Source organism: Xiphophorus hellerii, chromosome 5 (genome assembly GCF_003331165.1).
Source record: "Xiphophorus hellerii strain 12219 chromosome 5, Xiphophorus_hellerii-4.1, whole genome shotgun sequence".
Taxonomy (NCBI): Eukaryota; Metazoa; Chordata; class Actinopteri; order Cyprinodontiformes; family Poeciliidae; genus Xiphophorus; species Xiphophorus hellerii.
The window spans coordinates 5,273,547-5,288,003 of record NC_045676.1 but is presented as its reverse complement, the minus strand read 5'-3'; the positions used below and the strand labels follow the sequence as shown (position 1 = coordinate 5,288,003).

At 41.8% G+C, this 14,457-nt stretch overlaps 1 protein-coding gene across 1 annotated transcript in view; it reads right to left on the bottom strand.

The window, feature by feature from the left end:
• Window positions 1–5,482, bottom strand: part of vegfc (vascular endothelial growth factor c) — a 44,524-nt gene extending 39,042 nt beyond the window's left edge. Inside the window, exon 1 of the mRNA XM_032561796.1 lies at window positions 5,107–5,482. Within this exon, the coding sequence (XP_032417687.1) occupies window positions 5,107–5,226 (120 nt within the window). The 5' untranslated portion in view covers window positions 5,227–5,482. The remainder of the gene's footprint in view (window positions 1–5,106) is intronic.
• Window positions 5,483–14,457: the final 8,975 nt, after the last annotated feature.

The following is a 14,457-nucleotide window of genomic DNA, read 5'->3' as shown; positions in this document are numbered from 1 at the left end:
ACCGATTTATTACAAATTCTCAAAGTTTACTTGTTCAGTCCAGACCAAACATTATATATCTGTCTGTTAGCATAGGAATAGTTGAAAGTCATTCCAAAACCTACAAACTACCTCACAACCTCAACAATAATACAGCCAACACTGTCAATTCATATTCTATTGTGGGCTAAACTCAATATGTTTTAAATGGTATTTCTTTCATTTAACAGGAGAGTATAGCAAAAATAAAAATGTTCAGTTTGATGCTAAACCTAAGGCAGCTGCTGTATAACCAATAATGACTTTACAGAGCCTAACTTCAAAAAAATCTGACCAAGTTACTAAGCATTTGTTAGGCAACATGAGGTCAATGCCTGGAGGAAATGTCCTTCATTTCCTCAAGTTCAGATTCATGTTAAATGTTCTCAAAATGCAAGCAGACGAGGTAAGACTGAAAACAGTAGGACAGCAGATTAACCCCTTAGTAGAGATCAGAGGAAAGGCATCAAGGTGAAGTTACTACAAACCGTGTTAAGGAGCCACCTACATGTTTTCTGAAAAATATTCTGAATTTGCTGCTCTGATTTTGGATGGTATATATCGCAGCTTCTAGCGCAGTTTTTTTCTTTTTTTGTCTAAATACATAAGTAACAGGGTTTATTTTTAACAATATTATAGATTTGAAGTTTGTCGAAATTTGCTTCTGTATTCTTTGAATTTATTTTGTTTGGTCAAGAAGTTGTTTGTTTCTCCAGACATTTACTGATGATTTAAGTTCTGCTACGCTGCTCTTGACAGGTTGACTGGTTACCATAGCAACCAGTAACCGACAGCTCCTCCCCCTTTTTCTATTGCCGTCTAACTACTGTTTGTGTTTTCTTTACATCATAGTTTAACATATGTTTTAGACAAATTTAACCATTTACAGTAATTTAGCTACGTTTTGTATATGTTTTTAACTGTTGTCATTATTAATGCTGTATATTTTAGCTGTGTTTCATTTTACAACTGTTAACTGCTGCTGCCAACTGCTCAGTTAGAGCTGCTGCTCTGTTGTTTATTTAGGGTTATTTATTGTATTTCATCAACTTTATTTAATCTTCTGTTAGAATAAATAGTGAACCCGAGTTGTGAAGTCAACCTACTGGATCTGAGACGAACATAGAAGAACATTATGCTCATCCTGAACATGAAGTACCAGCCGTATAACACACACACACACACACACACACACACCCACACCCACACACCACCTGGCAGCTGCTTACAGGAGTTTTCCTTCGGACATTAGGGATGATCCGGTGAAATTCCTCAGTAAGGAGAACTTTAAAGGCAGGAGAGAAACTCATCATCCCAATTAGGACTCTACTGTGATCAAATAGAAACACTCATCTTCTCCTTTTGTCTTGCTCTGCCTCACACACTCATACCCCACACACACATCCACTTGACCCTTGTGACACCTGTCTCTGTTGGCTCTTTTCACTGACTAATTTGAAAAGACCCCCTCCTAATCCTGCACCACCAACAGCCCACCCAGTCACACACACACACATCCCACTCCCAGGATGATCCGTCCTCATTGAGCTTTGTCCTCCATCATGCAAAGTTTAATTTAATTCACTTTAATCTGTATCTTTTTTCAACATAAGATTAAACCTTTTGTTTGAGTGGTTGAACTCAGAGGGTGCTTTCATGCCAGACGTGTTTGGTCCGCTTTAATCCAAGTCCACTTTGTGGAAAGCCCGGTTCACTTGGGGAGACGTGAATCAAACTCTGATGCGGACCAAAGAAAGGGAACTCTGGTCCGCTTACAAACCTCGGTCTCGGTTCAGCTGAAGTGAACTGTGATGGGGTTTGAATGCATATGTGAACGCCAAGCAGGCTGGAGACCGCGGATGACAGCGCAGGGCATTCTGGGTAAATACAACCAAAACAAACAAGCAAGTCGAGAGCTAGCAAAAGAAAAGGCTCCTGGTCGGACAAGTTGCTTTTAAGCCACAAAAATAAAAAAAATTTGACTCAACTTATACTTGAGACTTGACTTGGACTCTTGGTCGAGGACTTGAGTCATTTATTTGCATGCAGAGTGAAAGGGAGCTCCAGCTGCTGCACATGTTTTACTATGAAAGAATGACCTTATGAGTGGATTATTATGAGATGTTCGTGGCTCATAATCTGTCCACATTAGTTGTAGCTTCATTCAGATTGCTCTCCTACTGAACGCTTTATTAAACAACTTTGGATGGTTTCAAAAACAAAAATCAATGTAACCAACTTCTGAGCGAGATACAACATTGCATGGACACTTCCGTCTGAACATATCAAAAATAAAAGCACTTCCTGTTCTTTTCATTCAGAATTTGGAAGCACTTAAAATTACTTACTAAGCTTTGTTTCATTTAGTGTGTTGTAAAATTAAACATAAGAACTCGAAGCCATATTTAGTGCCATATATAGTGAAGAACTGGAATGTAAACATGTTAACAGTCATTACGAAGAAAAAAGAAGCATTTTTTAATTTGGCCAAAGGACAACTAGTACAGGTTTAGAATGCAGGATTAGAGCTGACCTAGACGCTGTGGATTCAACGAGTGTTTATTGACAACACTCAGAAATAAAAAGACTGACATGTTTATTTCTAATGTCAGCCATTAGAGACTGGAGACCTAAGTTGGATTTGGAAAATTTGACTTGTGAAAATCTCTGGTTGAAACTCACTTACAAGACTTCAGATGAACCAGAACAGACTGAACAGATCAGAAGAGCTGTGATAAGAAAACCACAAATTGTCCAAGACGTGCAGCTTATCTAACCCTAACCCTTTAAGACAGCTTTAACGTCAGACCAAAACAAAACTCCGTTTTTTCTCCAAAAGAAATTCACACGTGTCTCTGAATGTAAACAAAAGAAATCTTCTGACCCTTTTAGCTGCTTTTTACTGCATTTTTTGACCTTGCATAGGGATTTTACAGCGGACATAGTGAAAGCTGATGGGGACTCCAGCTCCCCCTTGTGGTGCCTAAAGGATACAACCAGCTACATCCTGCATGCGTTTTAGGCAATAATATAAACAAAGCAACATATTTTTAATAGAAACTATCTGTCCTAGCTTTTGTTACAATTGGAAAATTGATTGTGATGAGATTTCTCCTGGTTTAAGTTTCCATTTAGATGAAAAAAACTAAACTCTTCTATAGCAGCAGCTTGTCTACTGTGAAAAAGTTCTTGATCTCTGTATTTTTTTCTAACATAATGGTTCTCCCTGTGCTGATTTCTAGATTACGACCAAACCTGATGACACCTGAAGTAACCACCACCTTGTGCACCAAGCTGCATGTTATTTCTTACCAGAGTTATGCGGCTGTCCAGGTTTCAAAAATAAATTGAGCGGTACTGAAATCGATCCTAAGTAGACTGAACCGGGTAAAATTAGGCAAAGCATGAAACTGATGACATCATCTGCAATTAAGCCACATTTTCCACACTGTTCTCTTTCTTTTCCATCATCATGATATTCACACCACTTTCTTTGGGCTTTAAAGTCCACCCAACTGGTCAAATACGATTTCTGGAATGTTATAGCCTAACAAAAGATGCATCCAAACTTTGATTTACAATCGCAATATTTCACACATTTAAACTGATGATTGCAATTCCATATGTTGTGCAGCTCTATTTATAATCAGTCTGGGTTTGACTGTAATTGAAATGAACTGTTGTTAAAAAAAAACTGGTAAAGAAACTAAAAGTGGTCAAAGTTTATTTAAGTTAACAGAGGATTAATTCCTATACTTCATCATAGCTAAATCATATGGCTTTATATTATTTATTTAAGCTGAAATCATCTCAGTTGCATCATGTATAAGTAGACCTGACTTTGCTTTGCTTGTCTCCGACCTTTTGCAGCCGCTTTAAAAACAAGATTAAAACATGGACTTTAACTTAAAGGGTATCTATTGTTGCTATGTTAGAAAAAGAAGGCAGAGAATGTGTGTTACTAAGAATATTGACAAAAAGTTTCTTGACAGACTTGCTGTCTTCACTTTTAACACAACAGCTTCTGAAATGTAAACACAGAATTGCTATAAATAACAGATTAGAAAAAGAGTCAGTCAGGTTTTCTTCTTTTTTTTTTTTAAAGAAAATTAAATGACTAGCCAGGAAAAAGGTGAATTTTCTACATTTTTGACACATCAACTTGGTCTGGCAAATTAATGCTTCATCCCATGACATTATCATCCAAACATGGAAGTGGAAAGATTTCAAAATACATATTGATAAAAGAACATTTTATGCTCATTTACATGCTTGTTGGTCTATATTTATGCTTGAAACAACAGCTTGGAGGTGTGCAGGTGCAAATGTCACCTCCAGGCAGGATAGGCAGATATAATTTTATTATTGGACTCATAAATAGAAAATCAAATAAATTTACATTTCTAATCATATTTTTTAACAGATTTTCTGCATTTTTGTTTCTATTGCTTTTATGTTTTTTATTGCTTTTGATAGTTGTGTGATCTATAACCTGTTTTTATGATTTTGAAACTAAACAAATCTATTTCTCTGACTGGAAAATGTACATTTTGATACTTGTACACAGTGCAGATTGCAGCTCTCAACAAGGATTTGTGTCTGGTTAAATGAAGGTTATCACAATTATTATTAACATTATTATCATTTTAATCACTGGTGTCTGGTGAGAAATACCAAAACATGCATAAACCCAAGAGCCACAGTTTCTTCTTCTACTGATTTCTCACTTGGACGGTAGAGGGATAATCCCACTCAGCATCACTTCCAGTCCAGTTATTGCCTCGTTTCCCTGAAAAGATCTGCTGAGTGTTGAGGGGAAAAAAATTCAATAAATCTGCGACAAAAACCAGGCCGTTTTGAGTGATAAAAGAAGTGAATCAGAACAAGAAACTGATGTTTTGTTATTCAAACAATAAAGAAATATGCAGCATTCATAAACTGAAATCTTGCCAACACTTTCTGCTCTCCCACAGTGAGACTCCACAAAGAAATGCTCTGGGATTATAAATGAGCACATGATGGAGCGTGGGGATTCACTGCGTAACAAATTTCACGCACAGACAAAGTTTCTCTTCCAACTAAACTCACCGGTTCGTCCATCGGCTCCTGCTCCGCGTACTCATCATCATAGTCTCTGTGGCTGAAGTCGCTGGCCAGGTTAGTGTAGAGCAAATATGCCAGAAACAGAGATATTCCCAAAAGGTGCATGTTTATAAGACGTCTGCGCAAGTTTGTGATCCAAGGCGCATAAAGAGGGGGGTTTTAAGTCTGAATGTGCGCCGCTGCGGCTGATCAGCCTCTTACATTTGGCCCGGCTCCCTCTCTTTCCCCTTTCTCTCGCTGTCAAGGTCCAATTGTTGCTCCGCGGAGGCCCGGCAGCATGTGTATGGGAGCCGCTGTGGATGGAAGCCCGGTCATATGGAAACAGATAAATCCGGAGGGTCAGCGGAGGCTGTCGCGTCAATTTATCGCAGAAAAACCAACCGCATGTGCCTTCAAAATAAGAGCCCAAAGGTGGCCCCTTACTTAATTAACCAGCAAGAGGACAGATGGAAAAATCCTCCCCAACATGTTCGGTTTGATTCACTCAGAGGTGGGCAGAGTAACCAAAAGTAGTACTCAAGTAAGAGTAGCACAACGTCAACATGTTTACGCAAGTAAAGTAAAAAGTAGCCTTCCAAGAAAAAGTATTTGTTATATCTACTCAAGTACTAACAACTGATCAAATTAGCAGTTATTTAATATTTTTAAATGACATAATCAGTCGAACCAAATATAAAATTAAGTGAAAATGTTGGTAATTTAAGGACAAAGATTACAGTAATTTATATAAGTAACAAAAATAACGCACATAAAATAAAAGAAAAATGTTCCAAATTAGTTCTTCTCAATGAAAATGTATGAAATTTTAACAAAAGCTGCAGGTGTGTGTCAGTTTCTAGTGAATTTTTAGTTGAAACTTGTTTGTTTTTCATTCAGTAGGTAGAAAATACAGAAATTTTACTCAAGACTACAAATACTTCATAATACTGTTGCAGAAGATCTTTCCTGCACAGCCATCACCATCACCTTCAATAACCCTTTGAAGAATCTAAATTAATAAGCTACAACAACATTTAATTTCCCTTTTGGGTTAATAATATAGTATTTTTGAATCTAAATTTAATAAAATTACTCAAGTAAAAGTAAAAAGTACAGTTTTGTAAAAATGCTCCTTAAAGTAACAAAATAAATCAGTCAGATTTAAATTTATTTCTTACAGTTCCTGTAAGATACAGGAACTGGTTTTAAGTCAATAATTTCTTAATATTGATGAGAAACTACTTGTTCAATTGGAAAATTATTTCACTTACACAAGATATTCTTCCCATGCTATAGGTGAAATAATCTGCGTATCTATTTATCTAATAACCCAGCAAATTACTAGTTTGGTATCAAGAAACATCTTTTCCAGAAAATATTTGACCTTTGCACTGTTAAAATCGGGATTTCTGTAATTGATTACAGGATAGAGAGGCAGTTTATCTTCACAAATCAGAAAACTTCATCACTGTTTGTCTCTTCCTAATGAGTAAAAGTATAAACAAAGTGAATCCACAACAGAGTGTAAGTAGGTTCAACTAAAGAAAATTTGCCTAGCATGCTACAAAGTGAGAGAGTTACTGTACAGACCTTGAGGAGAAATGTAATACTGACACACATGTGTGCATGTAGTGGAGAAATGGAAACTTCCCTCTGTGTAGGGGGTCATGCTCCATCTACAAGTCTAGCAGACTTTGTTATTGAAGAATAATGTGTTGTGAGGGGCCACATTGCATGCATGTTAGGGGATGTGAAGTCCTTCAGCATGACCAGCATTCCACAGGACTACAACATACATAAACAAATGCTCACATTTGCAAAACACACACACACATTAAAATCAAAGAAGACTTGCAAAAAATGTCTCTTCACAACCATTCAGAAGACAAAACTTCCATGCTCAAACTTGTCAGAGATTCTGTTGTCAAGAAATTAACTGAAGTTTAAATTCTTCTAATGTTGCAATAATTAGACTCATCTTGCATTTACAGCTATTACTAATAGTAGCTGCCTTATGTCCTCAGATGTATCGATGCTGACCTGGTGCACAGCCTCACCCCTAGCATAAGGGCTATTGCTAGCACGTTAACCTACAACAAATATAATCTATTCAGTATGAAAACACCTGTTCAAAAGCTAAAGTTAGCTAAACTACTAATGTTATCTTAAATGGAAACATTACCATAAGCATGGTTGATTGGTGTGAATGGCAAATACATTTTTTTTTTATCATTTGAACTATTCTTTTTCCACCGGGGAACAATTAAACACAGATTAATGAACAATTTATTTATTTAACTTTATTTAATCAGGTTGTCCCATTTAGAGCCAATACCTCATTTACATTTCTTGACAGAATTGGTAGTTTATAAACAATCGTCAAGGTTTAACAATCACATCGACTCCTGGTTGAGCCATTGCTCTGACATCGACACCCTGAAGCAGGACTCAGGTTTTCAACTCTCCACACGGATAATATTCTAAAGATCAAAATTTGTCTAATATGGTCAGTTAATGAACAAAACTGGGAGATTCAACAAGAAATTTTTGTGAAATTCACATGAAAACTGCTTTTAGATAAACACATAAAGCTTCTGATATTGAAAAAGCCTCGACTTTCCTCAAAGTCGAAAGCATTGAAAGTATACATTTTGCATTTATTTGGATAAGAAATATTTTTGACAATATTTTTGGATGGAATGAGAATTTGGATTGCCCTGAAATTAAAACAAAGTGTGGCGGTTGAGGTGTTTTTTATTTAAACTGTTGGTTTAGTAGCTTGAATATATGTGGGACCACATTGGGGATAAAACTGTTATTCTTGACATAAAGAGCTGATGGTTCAACTGAGTAAAAAACCTCTTTAAAAGGAAATGTGAGAATTGCATCTGAAGAGGAAACTGAAGGTTTAACAATTACTTTGTTTAAAGTTGTTAGAGTTTGCTTATTTTTTTAAACAAGTACTATAAAAGCAGATTGATTTCTATTGTTTCTCTTCAAGATAATTTGTGAATGTTGCTGTTTTTACAAATACACATAAATACCTTCAATATAGGAATGATGATGATAAAACTGGAAAAAAAACAGATAAATGTAGTAGCTCTTTACACCATATTTAAGTTCAAAGCTGGAATAGTTTGGCAAGGAAACTGAGGCCGTTTTCAAATGTTTTGCATGTGGCAAATGGAACGAGGTATTAGGTGTGAAATTTAATTTAAAAACTACATCTCCAGTTTGTATTCCCACACTAATGCAATAATTAATTATGAGGAAAGCCTGTTATGGGTGAGATAAGCCTCCTTTTGTTAGCTGGTTGACAGTTAGACAACATTAATTAGCCCGGGTCAAAGGAAGCAGGTCAATGACCTGAATAATGGCTGCTTGTTTGGAGCTTTGGATCTGTGTCATGTCTTTGGTTTCATTTTTTTAACTATGTATGTAAGAAGAAATAGGATCAACGATCATATACCATGCAAAGTCATGAAAAAAATTTGGGGGGGGGGGGGTTTATTTAGCTTTGAATACTGCCATCAATGTTATTTGGCACAGCTACATGTATAGAAATGTATGTGAAAATTAAATTGTGTTATATATTTCAATTCACTTATGTTTTTGTGGTCCCATTTATTTTGTCTGAACCTAAAGGAAAAAGTTTAGGTAAAGACTGTCAGGATCTGTGTTTTTCCGTGTTTAGTTAGAGTTTTTTGTGTCCTTGAGTCTCTTCGTTGTCCTGTCCTCCCCTTGATTGTTCCCAGGTGTGTCTCGTTCTGTGATTACCCTCCCGTGTATTTAACTCCACCTGTGTTCCTTGTTCCTCGTCGGGTCCTCGTCTATGTTTTGTCAACGTCAATTATTCGTCAATGTTAGCTTCAGTGTCGTCAGTGTTTCCTGGTGCCTGCTGCTCGTTGTTGGATTTATTTATAATTAAACTCATCATATTCATCATCCTGGGTCCGCTGCCTCTGCCTCACCACCTCACCACCCGCACCTCATGACAGAAGGACCCGACCAGACTGAACGGTGAGGCTGCTAAAAGAAATGGACCCAGCTGGAGCGAGGTTCCCTCCAAAAAGGCAGAGCGGAGGGCGGCGGAGATCTGGCAGGGAGGAGAGGGAGCTAGCTGAAGCCCTCGCCGACCTGCAGCGGGAGCTATTCCGGGGGACAAGACTGGTGTTGGCACCCCCCGGATATGGCCCCCGTCGATACCTCCGTCCGGGAAGCCAGCGACCTGAGCCGCCGGTGGAGCCGGCCCCTCGTCGCTTTCCGGAGCCGCCACCTCCGCTGCCCGCTCGGAGACAGCGACGTGAGCCGCCGGCAGACCCGGTCCCTCGTCGCTTTCCGGAGCCGCCACCTCCACGGTCAGCCCGGAGACAGCGACGTGAGCCGCCGGTGGACCCGGCCCCTCGTCGCCTTCCGGATCCGTCACCTCCGCTGCCATATCGGAGACAGCGACGTGAGCCGCCGGTGCACCCGGCCCCTCGTCGCTTTCCGGAGCCGCCACCTCCGCTGCCCGCTCGGAGACAACGACGTGAGCCGCCGGTGCACCCGGCCCCTCGTCGCTTTCCGGACCCGCAGCCGTTTCCCAGGCTTCGCTCCGGCTCACCTCCGCAGCCGTTTCCAAGGCTTCGCTGCGGCTCGCCCCCGCGGCCGGTTCCAAGGCTTCGCTGCGGCTCGCCCCCGCGGCCGGTTCCAAGGCTTCGCTGCGGCTCGCCCCCGCGGCCGGTTCCAAGGCTTCGCTGCGGCTCGCCTCCGCGGCCGGTTCCAAGGCTTCGCTGCGGCTCGCCTCCGCGGCCGGTTCCAAGGCTTCGCTGCGGCTCGCCTCCGCGGCCGGTTCCAAGGCTTCGCTGCGGCTCGCCTCCGCGGCCGGTTCCAAGGCTTCGCTGCGGCTCGCCTCCGCGGCCGGTTCCAAGGCTTCGCTGCGGCTCGCCTCCGCGGCCGGTTCCAAGGCTTCGCTGCGGCTCGCCTCCGCGGCCGGTTCCAAGGCTTCGCTGCGGCTCGCCTCCGCGGCCGGTTCCAAGGCTTCGCTGCGGCGCACCCGAGGCCGAGTCAGCCGGCGTTCCAGCCGGCGCACCCGAGGCCGAGTCAGCCGGCGTTCCAGCCGGCGCACCCGAGGCCGAGTCAGCCGGCGTTCCAGCCGGCGTTCCTTCCGAGACTCCCAGTGTTCCTTCCGAGACTCTCAGTGTTCCTTCCGAGACCCAGACCCCCAGCGCTCCGACTCAGACTCCCTGTGTTCCTCCAGAGACTCCCAGTGTTCCTTCCGAGACCCAGACCCCCAGCGTTCCTTCCGAGACTCCCTGCGTTCCTCCAGAGACTCCCTGCGTTCCGACTTTGACTCCCTGCGTTCCGACTTTGACTCCCTGCGTTCCGACTCTGACTCCCTGCGTTCCTCCAGAGACCCTGACCTCCAGCGTTCCTCCAGAGACCCTGACCTCCAGCGTTCCTCCTGAGACCCTGACCTCCAGCGTTCCTCCTGAGACCCTGACTCCCAGTGTTCCTTCCGAGACTCCCTGCGTTCCGACCCTGACCTTCTGCGTTCCTCCTGAGACCGAGACCCCCAGTGTTCCTCCTGAGACCGAGACCCCCAGCGTTCCTCCTGAGACCCTGACCCTCTGCGTTCCTTCCGAGACCCCGACTCCTGAGACCCTCTACGTTCCTTCCGAGACCCCGATGACCAAGACCCCCTGCGTTCCTCATAAGACTCCCAGTGTTCCGACTCAGACTCCCGGCGTTCCCACTGAGACCCCCTGTGCTCCACCAGAGACCCTGCCTCGGGGGGCTCGTCGTCGCCGTCTGTGGGCGGCCCCCGGGACTCATCATCGCCGCCTCCAGCGCCGCGGACGGCCGCTGGACCGCCTCCGTGGTTCCCGCCGCCACAGACGGCCGCCGGACCGCCTCCGTGGTTCCCGCCTCCAGCGCCGCGGACGGCCGCCGGACCGCCTCCGTGGTTCCCGCCTCCAGCGCCGCGGACGGCCGCCGGACCGCCTCCGTGGTTCCCGCCTCCAGCGCCGCGGACGGCCGCCGGACCGCCTCCGTGGTTCCCGCCTCCAGCGCCGCGGACGGCCGCCGGACCGCCTCCGTGGTTCCCGCCGCCGCGGACGACCGCCGGACCACCTCCGTGGTTCCTGCCTCCTTTGCCTCCGCCCACCCTGTGGGTAGTTTTTTGTTTGTTTTTGGACTCTTGGCCCTTCTTGTGTTTCCGCCCACGATGGTGGGTTGTTTTTTGTTTTTCTGGACTCTGGCCCCCCGTCCAGCGCCCCTCCGCCCACCCTTGTTGTGTTTTTGTTTTTTCTGGACTCTGGCCCCCCATCCGGCGCCCCTCCGCCCACCCTTGTTGTGGTGGTTTTTTTTTTTGGGCGTCTGGTAGCCGCCCTTGAGGGGGGGGGTACTGTCAGGATCTGTGTTTTTCCGTGTTTAGTTAGAGTTTTTTGTGTCCTTGAGTCTCTTCGTTGTCCTGTCCTCCCCTTGATTGTTCCCAGGTGTGTCTCGTTCTGTGATTACCCTCCCGTGTATTTAACTCCACCTGTGTTCCTTGTTCCTCGTCGGGTCCTCGTCTATGTTTTGTCAACGTCAATTATTCGTCAATGTTAGCTTCAGTGTCGTCAGTGTTTCCTTGTGCCTGCTGTTCGTCGTTACTGGACTTGTTTCACCATTAAATCATCATCATATTCATCATTCCTGGGTCCGCTGCCTCTGCCTCACCACCTCACCACCCGCACCTCATGACAAAGACATTTTGCTGAAGGTGTGATAATGTATGATTAGGGTAATCATTTGTTTTGCTAAAGTTAAAAAATATATATAATTTATGATTTTAAAAACATCTAAGTCTGGATTGTCAAACTCGATTACATTTTGGGCCAAATCAAGATCATGAATGTTGCTAAACGGACGGTTGTGCCAGAATCTATTGCTAAAACCCGTTAAAATATAAATAAGTTCTTAAAATTAAATGATATTGAACATCTTTTCAGGTCCTCCAGGATTTTGCGATTGTTTCTGGGATATTTTGTAATAAAAATCAAAGTGTTTGTGGTACTAATTTAGAAATATTTTCACTTATGTATGATGGGAAATGCGACTTTTTATTACTCATAACTTGACATCATGTTAGGCAGAGATAGGCCTACCTGTTTCGTAGAAGAAACATATCCGCCTGCAAGTGGGAGTAAAATGTCACTTGTATCCAATATTTTTTACCATTTTTGCCAAAAATCTGTAATAAAGTCACAATTACGCATTAGCACAAAAAAGTGCAGGGATTTGTTGATTTTGCATGAATTTTCATGATAATTTGCAGGAAAGTGGAGGGACTGATGGATGTAATTTGGCAGTAAACAGATAAAAACTGCTTTGATTTGATTGATAAAATAATATTTAAGCACGGTGCCTTGACGGTTCTATTTATGTGTCCCTTTAGAGTCTAGAGGGCCACAGTGGCAGCCATGGAGGGCCGGATTTGGGCCTCTGACCTTGTGTTTGACACGTGATATAAATCATTTCCTTTAGTTGCATCTTACTGCATGTTGGATGGTCAAATAAAAGTCTCATCCCCTTCAAAACAAAAGATATCGAAGGGGATGAGAATTGATATCCACAGAATGGATCAGGTTTGACCTTTCACCTAGAAAAACAGTGTTTCTCTTTGAAATGCAACAGTTTCACGGGAAAACAATGCTTTCCTTGATTCTCAAAGAATATGTTTTTATGACCTCACCAGGTTTTATTTTGTCTGAAATCCTGTCAAAGTTTCTTTTTTGCACGATCCACAGTGAATTCGTGTTGTGAAACTGTGAAGATTAAACTCTGAAACGTGGAATATTTATTCAGTCGAATGTCTTGAACTGTTCCATGTGTAAATATGTCTAGTTGTGACACCATGTCATCTACAGTGACAGTCTGTTAAGATTTTGGTCTCTAGTGGATAATGAAGAATGTGGGTTGACTGACTGTGATATTCCTCTCCCAAAAATTTTATTGTTATTGTTCAGGACTCCAGTTCTGCCTTGGAAACTTGCTCAAAGTCACTTTATAAACTTCTTTTTAAGGTGACTTTTAAAATGAGAAACAACCCAGATAAATGACTGAACAAACGAGGAAAGAACTTCCAGTCTGAGGAATATTTCAGCCAATAGTCCAGATTCAGACCACAGTGGTCTCTTTTTATTCCTGTTATAAAGTAGCAAAAGTTGATGAAAGAAAACTTAGTTATGAACTTTGGCTTCTTTCTCTGTTTTCTTCCAAACTTTATCGTCTTAACCTAAAAAGCTTTGTGTTTGTTTATTGTTTGTCTCCTGCTAAATTAGGTAGTAAGTAAATAGATATTAGTTGTACTAATATTAGGTTTGGTGTTTTATTAGTTTAATTACAGTTCCCATGGATTCTTCATTGAAGTCTAATTTTCTTTCATCTGTGCTGAAGAAATGTTCATCTTGACAAATCTTCCAATTTGAAAAAAGGGGAGCATTAACACTTCACTGATTCAAGCTTTTTGGGGAGAGGAATTGCTGAAAGTGTTTTTATTCATATTATTAGGTATTTTCTACCAATTTCAAAATTGTTTTATTATTTTTGCCAGATTTTTTTTTTAATTCCCTGTGATGATGTGATTGTCGTGAAGCACTTTGGTCAGCTGTGTTTGTTGTAAATGTGGTATATAAATAAACTTTGACTTTGACTTGTAAAAATGTAATCATTATTCGACTGGTAAATAATTATTTTTGAGTTTGATAATGAGACTAAGATTCATTTATTTAGATGAATTTAGAATGTCAAGACTACAGTCTGATGCTTTGTTTTCCATTTTGAGCTGGATAGTTCTATATTTACCTAAATGTCCTATTATATTTTCATTGGGTAAAAAGTGATGTTAAAAATAAAACAGCTTCCTTATCAACTTTTATAGCTATGTGATGTCTCAGGTCAAGCTAACTTTAAGCACAGCATTTCAAACAGTGTTTTTCTCTAATTTGTTTTTTCTTTGTATTGCTTTAGAAAGTAGTAAATTACATGGATAACTTTGCAGATTTTATGGCTTGTTATTTGCTTAATTATTTCACAGTGTTCCACCGTTATAGAAAAAAATAAGGTTTGTGTTTTTACTTCCACTCTGCATCTCTCCAGATCCCAGTTACATAAACAACAAATCCTTGGCTCAACAATGACCTCTTGGTTAGGCAATTAATTGAGCACCCATGCACCCAAACACACAGAACATCTAAACAGTAATAGCTCAGACCCCCCAGAAATAGGCAGGTCAAAGTCCTGTGCACGGACAGCTAATCTCTCTCTCCTTCTGAGTGTGTGTGTGGGGGTGTGCGTGCATGTGTGTGTGATTATTCCTCGGTGCATTCCCCAACT